This window comes from Pristis pectinata, chromosome 9, assembly GCF_009764475.1.
Source record: "Pristis pectinata isolate sPriPec2 chromosome 9, sPriPec2.1.pri, whole genome shotgun sequence".
NCBI classification, from domain to species: Eukaryota; Metazoa; Chordata; class Chondrichthyes; order Rhinopristiformes; family Pristidae; genus Pristis; species Pristis pectinata.
Window position 1 is genome coordinate 65919227 of NC_067413.1, and position 20686 is coordinate 65939912.

A 20686-nucleotide genomic window follows, 5' to 3' on the forward strand; every position below is an offset into this window, starting at 1 on the left:
CTTTATCCTTTAGCTGAAGTGTCATGGGTTTAATGGAAGGGGTAGGAGAGTTGTGGGGAATCTGAAGAAAATTTTATTTTGCCCAGAGAATGGTTGAAACTTGGAATGCACTGCCTAAAGGTTGGTGGAGTTGGATACTGTCATAATATTAAGAACTATTTAGGTGAGCACCTGAAAGACCATAGCATGGAAAGCTATGGGCTGAGTGCTGGAAAATTAATTATTATAGGTGGCTACCTAATGTCCGTGATGGATATGGTGGGCTAAAGAGCCAATGACTATAGTACAAGAGTGTTGAACCTCTATTATCCACAGCTATTATCAGTGTACCATTATTTTTACTTAGTCCATAAATTTAAAAAAACTTATTTCTTAATCCTAATCTTTGCTACAAATGTAAATAGAAGTATCTTTGGGTTGAAAAGCTTCTAGAGACTCCTGTGCTATTATATAATTTGTTTTCCTTTTTCATGTATTTGTGAAATGCTGTACAGAAGAAAATACCACTGCTTTTTCTTCATTTGGACACCATTAGGAGGTGTACTGAGTGATTCACATTTTCTTTTTCTCACCAACCCCATGCCCCACCATGCACCTTCCACGTGGTCTGTGCCTCCGTTTTGAGCTGTTTTTTGATCAATTAAGAATGGCACAGGATGATTGCAACCTTCTGCTGTTGAGTTGTTTATCTTGATTTGCAAGATAAGCAACTTTCTCTGGAATTTGCCAGAAAATAGTTCAAATGAATCCTTTGCATAAATCCAGTCCTGGTAGATGGCAGATAAAAAGTCATCAAACACTGTGGAACTGTGCAATAAAGATAGTATATCATTTTCCCTAATTACCTGTTCAGCCTTTTGGCTTAATATCTGTTAACTTCAATGAAGGATGAAACCTTCCCAGAAGTACCTGCATAATACATCATTGTCTAATATTGTTACTGTTGATGTAGGAAAACAATCAATCAGAATGTATCCAGTAGAGTGCAGCACTTTGTCTGGACCTGTTGTAGGTATGAAAAGAAATGCTCAATAATGGACAGGATCCTGCTTTGTGGAGTAGCCAGCCAAAATTGCCAGCTAATAGTTAAAACAATATAAGATATAAAAATGCTCAAGTGTAAAACAACTTGAGCTACATGTACAAGTTTCAGTGTTAGTTGCCGAAGTGTAATGTTCTATTTACTGCTATGCAGTGTGCTTGTTATGTTGAAAGCAGATCTATGATTTTGGATAGATGTAGATTTTTTGTTTTGCTGTCATAATTATGTTAAACGCCTTTGTAAAAGAATTACTTGATAATGAATTGAAGAATGAAATGCCTCTAACATAGTTGGGAATTGATGAAAGACTTTTGGGCCTTTTCCTTCATTTATTCATTGTTGTTGGGTCATATCATTTGAATGGATTCTTCAGATGTTCTTAATTAGTTGCTTCCTCAAGGATTTTTCCAATTGGGGGTCAAGATTATTAAGATTTTTCATGTCAACATTTGGAAAACGTTTACTTTTTAATGGAGGAAGGAAGTCTGTCTGCCTGCTGGTGTAGTTAATTTTTCCATCAATATGACGTGCTTCACCCAGATCTGCCTGCTATTTTTATTTCTTTATAACACTTTTTCCACTTTTACAGTTTGCTCGGCGTTCAGTTATTGCCGTTTGTGTGCAGGTACAATTTGTAAATTTCAATGCTTTTGGCCTTTGCCTTCTGCTTGGCCTCCCACTCTTATGTTATTTTCATCCCTCTTTAGCATCTGGCTAGGGCTTGCTGCCTTTGGTACTTGCTGCCTCTGGCTGCTTGTCTTGATCCCTGCTCGCCTGTTGCCTTGCTATTCCACAGCAAGGAAGGCGCCTGTTGCCTGCATTCTTTTGTTTTCCCATTTATGATCTTTTCCAGTAAATTTATTTGAAGCATTTTTGCAAGATGCATTATTATTTCCTTTCAGAGGAAGAAACAAAATGGCTTGAAGATTACTTTATCCCTCCATTTAATTGTGAGATGGCCTTTTCTGAATTTTTTTGCTCATTGTCAGAAGTGACTTTTTAAAGTAACTGTTGAAACATTAATCCTACCTACCCCTTGTGCAGGTACTGCAGATCAAAATGTATGATTTTCTGAATTATTTTAAGTGTGTATATTGGGTAATATTGTTTGATTTCTCCATCCCTCATGCATTTAAAGGTCAGAGCTGAGTGAAATTTTCCTTGCAGTGAGCCAATAACCTGAACCCTGTCAGAAAATTTTCTACTTTACTGCATACTACAACAGGCTGGTTTAGGCTTTATGGATGACAAAAGTTTGCAAATTATTTAGTTTAAATAGTAGAACCTTTTTCATAATGATTTGGGATTTTTCAAATCATTTTATGTGCACTGTCCAGGAAATTTGCATTCAGCCATTATCCCTCAGCACAGGCTGATGTGGTATTTACATAATTAAAGCCTTGGTGCCTCAGTTACATTTTTGTTAAACAAAATGCAATTCAGCTCTCCAGTAAGAAGTTTTTTTTTAAAAAGGGAAGAACTTGAATAGTATTGAGTGAGGTGATGCAGGACTGGGGAGTTGAAGCTACCTAGAATATTGTAAGTGGGGTAATGTGCAGATAGCAAGGTAATTCGAAGATGTTACCTTTTGGTACATTGAGCAGATGAAAATGACAATGTTGTTTTTTTTTATATACAAGTGTGCAAAGGGAGTGAAAGAGAATTGTTTGTTCCCACTTCTAGGGGCACAGGAAGTTCTCATTGATCCAGGTACTGTATGTCTCTGCTTTATTAACTTAAATGCTGTGACTTTTTAAATTCTTGTATGCTTTTGTTCTTTTGCTATTGGTGAGAAACTTCAAAACGCTTTGCTTAACTGTTGTGATCTCGGTCTCTATTAAGCAAACAGCACAATCAGAAACATTTAATATTTGGAAACAATATTTGTGCATGATATGTTGTGCTAATAAGTTTCCACAATCTAGGAAATGGGACATAATTGGAACCATGGTCTCAAGATGAGTTGGAGAGAAAACAGCACACTCAGTCGTAGACTTAGCAGAAGAGAACATATCAGACAGACGTGGTATTGACTGTGTTTTAGATTTCTTAGAAAATGATGAAAAAAGCTAAGATTCATACTGAGTACAAGTGAGAATGCAGACTTTGATCACCTGTTCAAGAAAGAAATGGAATCCTGAAACTTGACCCACGGGTGAATTGTATTTAGATTTCAAAGTGATTGACAGTGCAAACAAATTTGGTGGTGGAAATGCTTTGGAATTGGTGTAATCGTTTTCCTGGAGGAACATGACCATGTGACCTGACCAGAAAGAGCAAACATCTGGCCGCTGTAAAACTTGGTTTTTATTTCTCTTTCATAATGACTGTCATTTGGGGGTAAAAATATTTAGCTCTTATGGTACGTGGTCCTCTTTTGATCAATCTATTTTTTATTTGTGAAAATGCAGATATTAGAGAGCCCAGTGCTTCAGGAAATGATATGTGAAAGGAATAACAAGTGTGATTAAGAAGAACAAAAGTTCCTCGCAGGCAATTTTGGACTGAGCATTGATGATGGGGTAGGGGATGGGAACTAGAGGATGACCAGGGTTCTAGAACTGAAATAATGCAGGATTGAAGAAAATGTTGCAAAGCAAATAATGAAAGTAGTACCTGTGTTTTTTGGATTCACTGACATTTGGGTTTGTCCCAGACTTGCATAGACAGATTGAAGACTAGGACAAGGTGATTCATGGATATTGGTACGTGTGGGATAAAATTGTATTCTCCAGAATTATGTTAGGGGACCTGTATTTTAACCTTGTGTTACTCAGTTATGTGTAGTAGGATCAGTATCACTGTTCACTGAGTTGAATGGGGGTTTCCTAACCAGGAGATGTGGGGGGTGGGTGGGTAAGAGTTGGGAAGGCAAGTTATTTATTTAATGATTTTAATTATTTCTTAGATTTTTAATCTGATATTATTTTACATTAAATGTTTCATTTTGCAATTCTAATATTTTTACATGTCTTTGAATATCAGGCCTCCTGCCAGAGACAGTCGATGTGTTTTAGGGGTGGACCTGTAGCCACACTTAAGACCTTGTGGCTGTTGAGGCCACGTGACTAATTTTTGAATACTTGGGAATAGAGGGTCATTTTGCTTGGTACTCTACACGAGGCTAGGAAAAGTTTGGGTGGGTGGTGATCATTGAGGGTTGTAGAACTAGAATAGTTTAGAAATGGGGAGAAGCAAGAGGATTACAACATTGAGGCCTACCTTTGTCCAGAAATCCAATGAGAGTTGTATTGCAAGCAGCAGAGTCTTGAATGAGTTTGAGTTTATGGACGGAAACTGGGAGGCCGATGAAGAAAGAACAAAAATATTGTTTATGTTCTAGTCTAAATGCCTCTTAAATGTAACTGTCATATCTGCTCACTACGTTTCTTCTCCCCCACCGTTCCTGGTTTCTTGTGTAATTAGTGTCCTTCTAATACTTGAATTCTTGAATTTATTTCATAACTCCAGTAATTAAGATTACTAATATTCTTCCATAATTGTGCATGCAGATGCATGTGAAATATTGTGATGTAGTTTGATAACCTTTTTGCACAAAATGTTTGCCTTACAAAACTAATGATAGGACAGAATTGCACAGGTTTTTTTGTACTTAGAACATTTCAAGTTGCAGTTTATTTTTGCATCTTATCTGTGATTCATTTCACAGTATTAAATAGCCAGTGTTTGAAGTTTGAGTTGATGTGTTTAAGCTATTGTATACAGGATGTTATTGGTTTAGTAGACTGAAGTTGGATTATGTTGGAGTTGTTGAACAACTTTTTTAAAAAAAACATTTGGAGGGGAAAGACAAAATTGCATATTTCATGTTTTTGCAGATTAAGGTGAATTTGGTGTGAAAGTATAACAATTACTTTCTCATCACTTTATTTATGCACTTTGTAAGCTATATCTTAACTGGTATAGTTTTAAAACACAATGAGCATCCATGTTTATTCTATTCTTGGATATGGAACCTATATAGGAATAGGTGCCTCAGAGTTTTAAAACAGCCCTCCATTTTCAGCAATGATTTTTATATGACTAGCTTGAACAATTTAAAGTTAAGTCTAAACTTCTCATGTTCCAGGCAGCAGATATGACATTTATGAGAGGCATTTATCTGGATTTTTATTGGAGGCTAGATTGACCTGTGCTAAATCGCTGCTTTGCTAGGATCTGCAGAATGTCTTAACTCAATAGTCAACTCCTCTGAATCAAACTTGGTGAGAAGTTCAGATTTTGTGTTGACTCTGTTGGACATAGGCATTTTGTCTTTGCTGCATATGTGGATGTGTCAGGTGACCACAACTTTACCCCAACAAAAAGAATGGAGAAAGAATTTGTAAGCCTGTGGGGGGGAAAAAGTATAATACCATTTTGGCTCAAGACCAAGTTCCCAGAAGTTTGTCACATTTAGATTTATTAAGATCATTTAAGTGATTAAGAGCTGGGGAGTCATTCAATTATATAGAATTAAAGTAATTCCAGGGACATACTTAGTCCTTGTTCACATACATGAATATCCCAAAGGAGTATAGGAACAGAATTCTTGGGGTAAATGTGCAGAAATTGTTGAAAGTTGCAGGCAGGCTGGAAAATTTTCAATGAAAAGTAAATGGGATATTAAGCTTTACAAATAGGTTGCAAAAGTAAGGAAGTTGTGAGTTCTGAAGGAGTTTCTGGAAGTAATTCGGAAGACACAGGATCATTTCATCCCAAAGGAGAAGCAGCATTCTAAAGTGAGGATGAAGCAACCGTGCTGACAAGGCAAGTCAAAGACAGCATAAGCAAAAGAGCATACAAAATTAGAAAAATTAGTGGGAAGCTAGAGGATTGGGAAGCTTTTAAAAACAAATAGAAAGAAACTAGAAAAGCAATAAGGAGAGAAGATGAAATATGAAGGTAAGCTAGCCAATAATATAAGAGGATACCAAAAGGTTTTTCAGATATATGAAGAACAAAAGAGAGGTAAGAGTGGACATTGGACCACTGGAAAATAACACTGGAGAGGTAGTAATGGGAACAAAATGCTGGATGAACTGAATAAGTATTTTGTGTCATTCTTCACTGTGGAAGACACCAACAACATGCCAGAAATTTGAGAGAGTTGGGGTAGAGGTGAGTGTGGTCGCTATTATTAAGGAGAAGGTCCTTGGGAAGCTGAAAGGTCTGAAGGTGGGTAAGTCACCTGGACCGGATGGACTATACCCCAGGGATCTGAAAGGTAGCTGAAGAGATTGTGGAGGCATTAGTAGTGATCTTGCAAGAATCACTACATTCAGGAATCGTTCCAGAGGGCTGGAAAATCGCAAATGTCACTCAATTCTTTAAGGAAGGAGGCAAAAGACAGGAAATTATAGGCCAGTTAGTCTGACTTCAGTGCTAAGATGTTAGAGTCCATAATCGAGGATTAGATTTCGGGGTACTTGGAAGCACATGACAAAATAGGCCAAAGTCAGTATGGTTTCCTTCAGGGGAGATCTTGCCTGACAAATTTGTGGGAATTCTTTGAGGAAGTAACAGGCAGGATAGTCAAAGGAGAGTCAGTGGATGTTGTTTACTTTGCTTTTCAGAAGGCCTTTGACAAGGTGCTGTACATGAGGCTGCTAAACAATGTGGGAGCCTATGGCATTACAGGAGAAGTACTAACATGGATAGAAGGTTGGCTGACTGGCAGAAGGTCAAGAGTGGGAGTAAAGGGGGCCTTTTCAGGTTGGCTGCTGGTGACTAGTGGTGTTCTGTAGAAATCTGTGTTAGGTCTGCTACCTTTCCAGTTATATTAATGATCTGGATAATGGAATTGATGGCTTTGTGGCCAAGCTTGCAAATGATATAAAGATAAGTGGAGGGGCAGGTAGTTTTGAGGAAGCAGGGAGTCTGCAGAAAGACTTAGGTTGGGAGAATGGGCAAGGAAGTGGCAGATGGAATACAGCGCATGGAAATGTATGGTCATGCACTTTGGTAGAAAGAATAAAGGTGTAGACTGTTTTCTAAACTGGGAGTGAACTCAGAAATTGGAGGTGCAAAGGGACTTGGGAGTCCGAATGCAGGATTCATAGAATCATAGAATCCGAGAACAGTACAGTACAGCACAATGCAGGCTCTTCAGCCCACAATGTTGTGCAGACCTTTAAACCTCGCCTAAGACTATCTAACCCCTTCCTCCCACCTATCCCTCTATCTTAAATTCCTCCAAATGCTTATCTAGCAATCTCTTGAATTTGACCAATGTACCTGCCTCCACCTCACCCCGGGCGGTGCATTCCATGCCCCAGCCACACTCTGGGTTTAAAAAAACCTTCCTCTGACATCTCCCTCAAACTTCCCACCCATTACTTTAAAGCCATGCCCTCTTGTATTGAGCATTGATGCCCTGGGAAAGAGGTGCTGGCTGTCCACTCTATCTGTTCCTCTTAATATCTTGTATGCCTCTATCACATCTCCTCTCATCCTCCTCTCCAAAGAGTAAAGCCCTAGCTCCCTCAGTCTCTCCTCATAATGCATACTCTCTGAACCAGGCAGCGTCCTGGTAAATCTCCTCTGTGCCCTTTCCAATGCTTCCACATCCTTTCTATAATGAGGCAACCAGAACTGGACACAGTACTCCAAGTGTGGTCTAACCAGAGTTTTCTAGAGCTGCATCATTACCTCACGGCTCTTAAACTCGATCCCACGACTTATGAAAGCTAACATCCCATAAGCTTTCTTAACTACCCTATCCACCTGTGAGGCAACTTTCAGGGATCTGTGGATGTGAACCCCCAGATCCCTCTGCTCCTCCACACTACCCATAATCCTGCCATTAACTTTGTACTCCCACCTTCGAATTAGTCTTTCCAAAGTGTACCACCTCACACGTCTCCGGATTGAACTCCATCTGCCACTTGTCAGCCCAGCTCTGCATCCTATCAATATCCCACTGCAATCTTCGACAGTCCTCCACACTATCCACAACACCACTAACCTTTGTCGTCTGCAATCTTGCCAACCCACCCTTCTACCCCCTCATCCAGGTCATTAATAAAAAATCATGAAAAGTAGTGGTCCCAGAACCGATCCTTGTGGGACACCACTAGTCACAGCCCTCTAATCTGAATGCACTCCCTCCACCACAACCCTCTGTTCTCTACATGCAAGCCATTTCTGAATCCACATGGCCAAGCCTCCCTGGATCCCATGCCCTCTGACCTTCTGAAGAAGCCTACCATGTGGAACCTTGTTGAATGCCTTACTAAAATCCATGTAGACCACATCTACTGCACTACCCTCATCAATCTTCTTGGTCCCCACCTCGAAGAACCCTATCAGGCTTGTGAGACGTGATCTTCCCTTCACAAAGCCATGCTGGCTGTCCCTGATCAGACCATAATTCTCTAAATGCTCATAGATCCTATCTCAAAGAATCCTTTCCAACAGCTTGCCCACCACAGACGTAAGGCTCACTGGTCTATAATTCCCTGGACTATCCCTACTTCCTTCTTTTGAATAAGGGGACATTTGCCACCCTCCAATCCTCTGGTACCATTCCTGTGGACAACAGGAACCCAAAGATCCTAGCCAACGGTTCAGCAATCTCCTCCCTCGCCTCATAGAGCAGCCTGGGGAATATTCTGTCAGTCCCCAGGGACTTATCTGTCCTAATATTTTCTAACAGTTCCAACACATCCTCCCTCTTGATACCTACATGCTCCAGAACATTACCCTTACCAACACTGTCCTCAGCGTCATCAAGGCCCCTCTCCTTAGTGAATATGGAATAGGAGTATTCATTGAGGACCTCACCCACTTCCACAGCTTCCAGGCACATCTTCCCACCTTTGTCTCTAATTGGTCCTACCTTTACTCTTGTCATCCTTCTGCTCTTCACATAAGTGGAGAAAAGCCTTGGGATTTTCCTTAACCCTACTTGCCAAGGCCTTTTCATGTTCCCTTCTTGCTCTCAGCCCCCTCTTAAGTTCCTTCCTTGCTCCCCTATATTCCTCAAGAGACCTATCTGATCCTTGCTTCCTAAACCTTATGTATGCTGCCGCCTTCTTCCCAACTGCCATTCCTTCTCTGCCTCACTGGGACAAATTTATCTAACATCCTGCAAGAGATCCCTGAACAACGACCACATCTCCATAGTACATTTCCCTTCAAAAATGTCATCCCAATTTATACTCGCAAGTTCTAGCCTTATAGCCTCATAATTTGCCCTTCCCCAATTAAATACCTTCCTGTCCTCTTTGCTCCTATCCTCATCCATGACAATGCTAAAGGTTAGGGAGCGGTGGTCACTGTCCCCCAAATGCTCACCCACTGAGATCTGTCACCTGACCTGGTTCATTACCTAATACTAGATCTAATATAGCATTCCCTCTAGTTGGCCTGTCAACATACTGTGACAGAAATCAGTCCTGGACATACTTAACAAACTCTGCCCCGTCTAAATCTTTGGTACTAAGCAGGTGCCAATCAATATTTGGGAAGTTGAAGTCTCCCATGATAACAACCCTGTTATTCTTGTACCTTTCCAAAATCTGCCTCCCAATCTGTTCCTCAGTATCCTTGCTGCTATTGTGGGGGGGCCTATAGAATAGTCCAGGTAGAGTAACTCCTTTCTTGTTCCTAAATTCCATCCATACTGACTCTAGAGAGTATCCTCCAACATTTATCCACCCTTTCTGCAGCTGTAATAGTATCCCTGACCAGTAGTGCCACCCCTCCTCCTCTTCTCCACCCACCCCCCTCATCCCTTTTAAAACACTGAAATCCAGGAATATTCAGTATCCATTCCTGCCAAGTCTCTGCAAGAGCCACAATATCATAGTTCCACGTATTTATCCAAGCTTTTAGTTCATCACCCTTATTCCTGATGCTTCTTGCATTTAAGTAAATGCACTTTGCCCATCCACCTTTCTACTTTTATACCCTGTACTCTGCTTCTCCTTCCTCAAAGCCTCTCTACATGTTGGACCTGACTTTTCCCCATCCACTTCTTCCTCTGACCTACCCCTCCAGTTCCCATCCCCCTTGCAAACTAGTTTAAACCCTCCTGAACCACACTAGCAAACATGTCTGCAAGGATATTGGTCGTTCTCAAGTTCAGGTGTAACCCATCCATTCTGTACAGGTCCCACCTTCCCCAGAAGAGATCCCAATTATCCAAAAATCTAAAACCTTGCCCCCTGCACCAACTCCTCAGTCTGTCATTTCCTCCTATTCTTACCTTCACTATCATGTGGCACTGGCAGCAATCCTGAGATTACTACCCTTGAGGTCCTGTTCTTAGCCTTCTGCCTAGTTCCCTAAACTTGCTCTGCAGGACCTCATCCCTCTTTCTACCTATGTCGTTGGTACCAACATGTACCATGACTTCTGGCTGCTTTCCCTCCTGCTCAAGAATGCTGTGGACCTGATCAGAGACATCCTGGACCCTGGCATCTGGGAGGCAACATACCATCCTGGATTCTCACTCATGTCCACAGAACCTCCTGTCTGTTTCCCTGACTATTGAGTCCCCTATCACTATTGCTGCCCCCCTCCTCCCTTCCCTTCTGAGCAGCAGGGCCAGTCCCGGTGCCAGAGACCTGGCTTCTGCTGCTTGTTCCCTGTAGGGCCTCCCCCTCAACAGCATCCAAAGCAGAATACCTGTTATTGAGGGGAACAGCCTCTGGGGGTCCTCTGCACTGTCTACCTGTTCCCCTTCTCCTTCTCTCCCCAGACAGTCACCTATCTCTCTGCCTCCTGGACCCTAGAAGCACCTGCTCTAAGTGGGGTGACTGCCTCCCGATGCACAGCATCTGCATATCTCTTTCCCTCCCTGATGCTTCGCAGTGTTTGAAGCTGTGACTCCAGCTCATCAATTCTGAGCCGAAGGTCCTCCAACCTCTTGCACTTACTGCAGATGTGGTCACTGCACCACAGCAGGGTCCACTAGCTCCCACATCATGCAGCTGCAGCACATCATGCCCTCCATCTGAATTAGTTTTTTTTCCCCTTACCTAACTGTAGTCTACTTAAATTGTAATAATAACAGTAAACCTTACCTTTTACTTACCAGCTACTTATCAGTGTTGTTGCAGATGGCCATCTACCTTTTGATGCTGGAGAGAATGATAGATAAGTGGATCTTGCCTCACCTGTTACCACCTAAGCCCGTTGAACCAAAGCCCAATCACTCTGCTACCTCTCACTCCGCTGCCCACTGGTTATGGCGGTCTTTTTAAACTGCTCGCGTGCTACCCACTTATGTCACGCGCCTGTGCAGTCTTGCCCCACTATTCCCGATTAGAGAGGAAAAAAAAACGTAGCTGCTCCAAAGTTCGCTGAAACGACCCAAAAACGAAAAAGTTAGCTTGCAGGTTGAGTCAGTAGTAAGAAAGGCAAATGCAAGGTTCAGCATTTATTTTGAGAGGACTAAAATACAAAAATAAGCATGTAATGCTGAGGCTTTATAAGGTGTTGGTCAGACCATATTTGGAGCATTGTGAGCAGTTTTGGGTCCCATATCTAAGGAATGATGTGTTGGCATTAGAGAGGGTCCAGAGGAGCTTTACAAGAATGATCCTAGGAATGAAAGGATTAATGTATGAGGAGCATTTGATGTCTCTGGGCCTGTACTTGCTGGAGTTCAGAAGGATGGGGGGGGGTATTTCATTGAAACCTACTGAATATTGAAAGGCCTGGATAGAGTGGACATGGAGAGGATGTTCCCAGTAGTGGGGGAGTCTAGGACCAGAGGCCACAGCCTCATAATAGAAGGACGTTTCTTTAGAATAGAGATGAGGCATTTCTTTAACCAGAGGGTGGTGAATCTGTGGAATTCATTGCCATAGATGGCTGTGGAGGCCAAGTCATTGGGTAGATTTGAAGTGGAGGTTGATAGGTTCTTGATTAGTAAGGGCATCAAAGGTTATTGGGAGAAATCAGGAGAATGGGGTTGAGGGGGAAAAATAAATCAGCCATGATCGAATGGCAGAGCAGAGTTGATGGGCCAAATGGCCTAATTCTGCTCCTGTGTCTTGTGGTGATGAACCTTAATACAGTGGTTTTGCCATGATTTTTGGGTCCAGTCATGTTTGTAGCACCATACTTTGGGGGGTGTATGGAAATGTTAAAGGCTTAGAAAGAGTGCAGAATAGATTACTAGATAAGGACTTCAGGTTATATGGTTAGAATGAAGAAGCTTGCATTCTTGGAAAAGGAGGTTGAGAGGTGATCTGACAAAAGCGTTTGAAATTGTAAAGGGTGCATATAGAGAGAAACAGGATCAAGAATCACAGACATTAATTGCAGACAATTACATGAGGGAGAAATTTTTAATGCAAATTGATTAGGGTTAGGAAGGCACTGCCAGTGGGTGCGAGAGGAGGCAGATTCGGTCAAAGGGAACTGAACAAAGAGCCATGGGGAAAGGTGGGAGTGAATGGGACTAGCTGGGTTGATCTTCCATGGAGCTACTTTGGTCTTGGAAAGAGGCCAACCAGCCCATTGTGCTAGAACATTTCTGTGAAGACTTTGCTTTATAGACTTGAGCTTCCTTGTGTGTAAATAATGTTTTTTTTGTGGTTCTCAGACAGAACCTAAAGCAGTTTTTAGTGTTTACTTGCCCTATTGTCCATGATGAATTCTTAGAACTTTTCCTCTCTCGTCGCTGATTTGTTTAATTTGTTTACTTTTGAGAAAACATGTTTTCAAGTTTCTGAAATCGCCCCAAATTAAATAACATTTGCAATGTTTGAACTTGGGGATTCCATGGGATCATAATAGTACTGTTGGATGAAAGCTCTTCAGTGTTGTTAATTGTATTATTTGTCAAATCAGTGCACTAACTGAGCATAACCGGGACTTTATAAGCTCACTAGCCTGGATCAGAAATGTAGAAGGTATGTATCAGTAGTTGGTATCTGCAGTAGATTTCAGTGGAACAGAGCTGGGTGATAGTTTGTGTTGTTGAGTTGCCATTAGCTATCTTTCAATGCTGAGAAAGCAGATCTGTTGTAAACAATCAGAAACATTAAACTTTTATACAAGATTTATTGTTTAGGAATTCATATCCAATCATTACTGCTAGGTGTACATTAAGGCTGTAACAGTACTTTGTTTCAGAAATTCCACTTTTATTGAAATACATTTCATTGATTTTAGTACACAATACACTGTGACTGTATAGTGCTAACAGTTGGGGATGAATTTTTGAAGCATCTATGTTGTTTTTAATTTATTCAATGTGTAGTCAATATGTCTCAAATGATTTACTTGTGGCTGTGAAGTATTGTTTGCTCTCTTTTGAGCAGGATTATCAGGTTGTAGATGAAGATACAGAATACCTTTATTCCAGAAACAGCCAAGATACGTACTATGTAACTGAAGGATATTTATTTCTAGCCACCTAGTTGTTGGAGATGGGTTTTGAGACCATCTTTCATGATTTGTCCTCTTGTCTGAGGGTGTGAAGCTCAGCTTGACATCTTGCATGCAATACATCTTGTTCTACTGAAGTTTCAAACGTTTATAGTCTCCAAGTAGATGTATGTTCTTGGTGCTATGTCACAAAGGCGTGCAAACTACATGATTTATCACTTCCCCCCTCTCTGGCCTTGTGGGTTGTAGGGATAATTTGACCTTAAAGCACCATTTCTTTCAAAACAGTATTGTGACTGCTGAAGAGGATCTTTTATAGTTTGTGCATGTGTCCGGTTCTGATTATTCTGAGAAAAGCATTTCCTACACTGAAGAATGTGTGGAGAATGACATTTTGGCCTTGATTATGCATTATCTCAGGCTGGATCGAAGAAAGTGCTTTACACTATGGAGGCCTTATTTCTATCATCTTGCTTTGTCTAACCCATATAGCAAGAAGACCCAAGAACAAAACAAGTTGAAAGACCCTACTTTTCAACATAAATTTCTGAGCCATGTACCATCCAACTCCATCATTTTTCTCAGTACAAACTTATTGCCAAGGAACTTGCAATGCAGTGATAGAGTAGAAGAGCCATTAAATAATGTTTTAGTGTAATGAACAAGTTTCTAAAAGAGAAGGTAGCCTGCGTTTGGTCTTTGTCTGTGCACATGAGAATGATCTATGAATTGTGTTGGCTGGGTAAATGTTTTGCTGCACTCACTGTTTTGAAAGCATTTTATCTGCTGGATTGGGAAAATAATTAAAGATTTCTACATGCAACTTTTTGCATTTAACTGCTTTTCTAAACTTCTAGGTGCATTGACAACAAATGGCATCAGTGCAGACACTAGTGCAGAGATTGGAAGAGCGAAGAACTGTTTGAGTCCTGAGGATATTATTGACAAATATAAGGAAGCCATTTCTTACTTTGGGAAGGTAATCCTGAAATAATCCATTGTAGATTTGAGATTTTTGTGACATTTATTCCATATTAAAACTTAATGTGTTTTACTTTGAAGTTTTAATGAAAACCTCATATCTTCGGAGAAAAATATGGTATTAATGATACCTGGATAATCTTGAATACAATATGCTAGATTTTATATTGAAGCTATCCAATTATATTCCACGGATATTTAACAAAGCTTGATTTGTTTTAAGAAAAAAAATAAAAACATTGTTTATACAACTTTTATCAGAAAAGTTTGATAAACTGAAACAGCATGTTGTAGAATGTTGCATCAAAATGGAAAATTTTGGGCTAGATAAAACCATGAGGTTTTCTTAATCTCATGTAGGCTGGATTACTATTCCCTATTTATGCTAAACAAAGATAATTCAAATTGATCTCCAACTGGATTTTTACAATTGAAGAGTTAATTAGAAGCTCTGATCTATAGTGCAGAGCAGCCATTCCACATGTAGTGCAAATTGGCTGTAGATTTGAGTTGTTGATTGGTCTTCTGTCTAGTAAGACTGTTTAGAAAGAAACATTCATAATAACTTAATTAGAACCAGTTCATTATCTATTAGATCATAAACTTTGGTGGTGTAGCGGTTGCTACTGTGAAATAAAACAAGATGCTGGTCGATGGATTGTCAAACAGGAACTGGTTTATTTTCCCGCCTTGCGCGGGCCTTTTAAGGGAGACTGTTCCCGCCCAATGCAACCGGCAATGACGTAAGTACTACGTCATCAAGACTTTCCTGCGCGCGGCTTCTCCCCGTCACTCGGGAAAGACGAGACCCGCCGCCATCTTGGGCCTCGTTGCTCTGACGCCGCACGACCCGACTGCCGAGCCGGTTTGCCTGACCGGACGGTGAGTCGCTACAGTAGACATTTAAGGACTCAAACTTCTTTAACACTAGAATTTTAAAAAAAATTTACTATGGAAGGAGTGCACCAACGGTGCTCCAGCTGGCAGATTTAAATTGCCCAGGTTATGGCAATTATAATAATCATCAGAGTTGAACTCCTATTGCCTGCCACTTTAATTCTCCATCCCACTCCCCATCTGACCTGTCTGTCTGTGACTCCTATGCTGTTATAGTGGTACTCACTGTAAGCTTCAGGAACAGCACCTCATCTTCTGTCTGAGCATGGTGCAGTCTTGCAGACTAGGTATCAAATTCTGCAACTTTGGGTAACTTGCTTTCTCTGTCTGAATCAAAACTAGGCATTTCTACTGTAAATCATCCATATGTGATATGGAAAAATAAAACCAATAAGTGCAATCTGATCTGTGGATGTGTTCTACAGCCCTGTGTTTTACACCTATCTAGGCAGGATCTTTGACCTGAAACTTGAACTCTTCTTCCACAGGGGCTGCATGACTTGCTTGGAGTTTCTAGCACTTTTTGTTCTTACTTCAGATTTCTCGCACATGCAGAGTTTTGATTTTCAATATGATAATTGGTCTACCCTTCAATTATGAAATCTTTTGAACTGAATGCTTTCTCTCCATAGATGCTCTGCTTTATTATTAACTCTTATTTTGAAGATTACATATAATGCTAACTAATATACTTTACACATACTTAACCAGAATAATGATAAATTTGAATTATGGATTTGAATATCTCAAGATCAGTTAGCACCAAATTTTGGTGCATTGGATGGAATTATTGGTAATTAATTTATCATTTGTTTATGGTAAGTTGGATGTTTATCATTAATTAGCTTTCAGTGTTTGAAATGTATTTTTTTTCTGGGAGAGTGTATAATACAATGTAAAATTGTTTGCTTTAATGCTACTTTTCAGTACAAAAATGCTGGTGTGATTGAACTGGAAGCTTGTGTGAAGGCAGTTAGGGTGCTGGCCATTCAGAAGAGAAGTATGGAAGCCTCTGAATTCCTTCAGAATGCTGTATACATCAATCTTGGCCAGGTATAGTTTTCATTAATTGTTTCTGTTTTTATTGTGAAGCCCTCTTGATTTTCTTTCATGACTTTCATAAAGTAAACCTGTGACTAATTTTGAACTGCTGATAAAATGTAATGTTCATTTGCAACACTTGCAAATAAGACATCAACTTGCATTTTTTTGAATATAGTAAGAGGAAAATATCAGGACAGAATATTTCTTTCAGTGCTAGCAACCTTGGGATTCCTGCACAAAAGAGTAGGTCCCCAACCTTGCTGGCCAAGCTCTGATTTTGCCTGCTGGACTTGACATGGACCACAAATGTTCTGGAATATCCAACTTGAATATCCTGCATCAGGTTAGGCCTTGTGTAGGATCCATGAGCTCATTCAATTCGAGCTATAAGGAAGGAAGGAAGATTTAATAAAATTGTTTGCATTATTTTTAATTTCTTGCAACTTTGTAACATAAACGTGGCGAGAAAAAATAATGGGTGGGGAGTGTGAGTTGAGCCAATAATATCTGTTCCATTTGAACTTCTTTATAATTTCTGTTGCCACTTGATGCTTTGTGTAAAACACTAACAATTGTTTAAATAATAAATTTTGCATGTGTTTAGTGTTTCCCATCTTTTGGAATATTATTTGTTGTACTTTGTAGCTTTCTGAAGAGGAAAAGATACAGCGATACAGTATCCTTTCTGAACTGTACGATTTGATAGGATTTCATCGTAAAGCTGCCTTCTTCAAACGTGTAGCTGCAATGCAATGTGTGACACCATCTATTGCTGACCCTGGATGGAGAGCTTGCTACAAGTTGTTGTTAGAAACATTACCTGGATTTAGCTTGTCACTGGATCCTCAAGACTTCAGCAAAGGTAAAATCTTGTCAGAGTTTTGATGGGATAAATGCAACCTATATTTCCATATAACAATTGAGATGCTCTCAAACACTTTCTTTTTGCAGCCTGTCTTTCTTGTTGCTCCAGCTTGAAAACAAATGCAGATCTTGACTGTGATCACTTTATTCTACATTTGAATGAGGCATTCTTGATATCAAAAGGAAAACAAAAATTGAATAAACTGAGAATATTGAAGTGGATTGTTGTCTGAAAGAGATTAGCCTTCTGATGGCAAAAATAAAGATGTTATATGAGACTCTTTTTATGTGTTGGGTTGTCTTTTTGATAATTGTCAGTGGAAAGAATGATCTGATGCTAAATTGGAGAAACATTCCAAAGCAGTAGAGATTCCAGAATTAGAATTGGGATGGTCAGGCTGGTTTTCATTGTCCCTCTTTGATTTGTGATAAAAGCTGATGATTATTTTCAGTTTGGAGTGATTTTGATCTCTGTTCACAGAAATGAAAGGCAGTGTACTTGCCAATTTAACACCTTGCTTTGAGTTTTATCCTAATTTTCTAATAGTATATGTTAGTTTTCAATTTAACATGATCCTTGATCTCCTTTGTTAACCAGGGATTGTGCCTCTTTCTCATGGAATCCTGCTTTCTAATGGGATAAACTCTTGCTGAGCAGCTGTTTGAATACCTGCCACTGTTCATCTACTTACCTATCTCTCAGCATTTACTGAGTCCACCTTGGACAACTCCCTCATATCAATTATAATTGCCCTCATTTAAATTGAAGACACTGGTGATGGATCTATAATGTTCATTCTCAAACTGCATTTGGAATTATCATAGAATCATACAGCATGGAAACAGGCCACTCTGCCCAACTTGTCCACATTGACTGGTGGATACCTTTCCATATTAGCTCCATCACTCATCATTTGGCCCATAGCCCTCTGTGCCTAAGTGACTTTTTTTTTAAAAAGTGTTCATATGGACATTTCTTAAATGCTGTCAGGAACCTGGCTTCAACCACTTTCTCAGGCAATGCATTCCAGGTCCATACCACTCTCTGGGTGAAGAAATTTCTCCTTGATCCCCTCTGAATTGCTTCCCTTTTGCCTTAAACCTATGCACTCTAGTTTTATCTACCTATGGGGTATGGGCCAAAGTTTTCTACAGGCTACCCCATTTGTATATCAATCAAACATTTTTCTGTTTGTTTTTATACTACAAGTTTTCCCTCAAAATTAATTTTCTGCCTTTTGGGCTTTTTAGCTGCTGGATCCTTAAAAACTTTCCACTCCTGTGGTCTATCATTAGCCCTTGCCGCTTTGTTTATCCTAGTTTTCAAATTAACACGATCCTTTGTTAACCAGGGATTGTGCCTCCTTTCTCAAGGCATCCCTCTTTTTGTTTGGGATAAACTCTTGCTGAGCATTATAGACCAGCTGTTTGAATAGTTACCACTATGTCCCCATCTGTACCACTCATAACTCTATGTACCTCGATCATGTTGCCTCTTAACCACCTCTGCTTCAGGGCACCTTTTCCAGCACCATTACATCCTTCCTACACCTTGGTGACCAGAACTGTATGCTGTACTCAAGCTTAAGGTCTGACAAAGGTGACAGAAAATTGGAGCATAACCCCTCTGTGCTTGTATGCAATGCCCTGACTAATGAAAGCTATCATATTGTGGTCCCTAAGGGATCTTTAACTGCAAGATCACTTATTAATCTTTCCTACCACACAAGACCAAAACTAAAATAGCCCATTTCCAGGTAGGCTCCACAATGTACCACTCTTTATTTAAAAAAAAATTAATCCCCAACACATTCCACAAATTCTTATGATACCCTTGCCAGTTTGGTTCATTCAATCAATATGTAGATTAAAATCTCCCATGACAATTGCACTTCCCTTTCAACATGTCCTTGATATTTCCCCATTTCTGCTCTGACCTATTGAGGTCAAATTTTGGAGGGCTATAGACTACTCCCCTTATGCCTCTTCACCTGCTATTCGTGATTTCAATTTAACTGATTCCACGTCACTATCCAATGCATTTGTATCATGACTCGGCACTGCTCTGATACCTTTATTTTAATTTAAAGAAAAGACTTTCTTCCGTTTATCTTTTTTATTATGAATAAACAGTGCAAAATTTTTGCATTCATGGTCATTACATTTGGTAGTGTTAACTTAGTTTTTTAAAACCATAATATCATGACCACTTGTGTGGCCCCCTTGGGTGATGCACCATTTCAATGTTTGAGGGGCTTCCTCACACAACTCAGCCCTTCCATGTGCAATAGCAGAAGGGCCCTCGATGATGGTCCTTCCGCAGAGCCTTTGCATTGGCTGCACCAAGATTCAGTGCATCCCTCAGCACTTACTCCTGTGGCCTGGAATGTGTCAATCAGCAGCATTCCCTTGCAGACATCTTGCTGTGCTAGAAGACCAAGTTTCAGGCAGACCAAAATGTTTTTTTTGAGTTGATGACCTTCTAGCAGCACTTGACGTCTGTCTTGGTGTATAACCCTGGGAACAGCCCATAGATCAGAGAGTCCTCTGTTACACAGCTGCTTGGGATGAACTGAGAGAAGGACCCTTGCATCCTTCTCCACACCCTCTTAACAAATCTACGGTCTGCAAAAAGGTGGGTGACTGTTTCTTCCCAACCACAGCTGCCCCAAGGGTAGTGTGCGTTGGGGATGATGTGTTGTCAGTACAGGAAGGATCTGACTTCCTTGATTAACGATGCCAACCCACCACCTTTCTCCTTTAGATTCAGATATTGAGTACCCAATCCTGGTTGCCCTGCAACTGCATTTCTGTAATAGTTAATTCATCATACTCATAAGTTGCTATCTATGCTATCAGTTCATCTAACTTGTTGCAAGTGCTTTGTGCATTCAAATAAAGAACATTTAAGCTTTTGATTTGTTTTTTTAGTTATTTACAACTCTGGATAAGCTATATTTTGACTTGCATCTTCTGCCCTAGCCTATCATACACTGACTCAGTTTCCCCTTCACTATCCTGTGCCACTGCTTTTTCATTTCCTCTTCTGTTATTAAACCTTGCATTCTTGGAGCCCTCTCCTCTCATCGTTATTTTAAAACCCTATCTACAACCCTAATTATGTGATTTTTTTCCAGGACACAACAATGAGTCAGAAGCTTAGTATCCAATAGTAAGTGACTCTTCTGATTGCCACCCCCCAAACACTTAACACCATCTATAAAACGAGGTGTATGATTGAATCCAATACTTGCTTGGATGAGCGTGGCTCCAGTTGCACTGAAAAGGTCTGATAATATCCAGGACAAAGCAATCCATTTGAATGGCACCATGTTTAGCATCCAAAGCATTTGCTCCCACTTCTGGTGGTGCATTGTGGCTGCAGCAAGCAGGTGCCACAATGTGCATTTCTGTTATTGCCTCGGGCATTGAAAAAAAATCGCAGCTTCTGCCAAGAAGGGAAGACGTAGTTGAAGGGGAGCAACACCAAGTTTCCCTCCAAGTTCCATC

General features: G+C 40.3%; 1 protein-coding gene across 5 annotated transcripts in view; it reads left to right on the forward strand.

Moving 5' to 3' along the window:
• trappc9 (trafficking protein particle complex subunit 9) overlaps nucleotides 1-20686 on the forward strand; it is a 460625-nt gene that overhangs the window by 21709 nt on the left and 418230 nt on the right. For 4 of the 5 annotated variants that reach the window (XM_052023166.1, XM_052023167.1, XM_052023168.1 and 1 more), the window contains 4 exons: nucleotides 2726-2752; nucleotides 14248-14369; nucleotides 16196-16321; nucleotides 16958-17174. In XM_052023166.1, coding sequence (XP_051879126.1) covers nucleotides 2726-2752; nucleotides 14248-14369; nucleotides 16196-16321; nucleotides 16958-17174 — 492 coding nt within the window. The remainder of the gene's footprint in view (nucleotides 1-2725; nucleotides 2753-14247; nucleotides 14370-16195; nucleotides 16322-16957; nucleotides 17175-20686) is intronic. The other variant, XM_052023170.1, reaches the window with a different exon arrangement.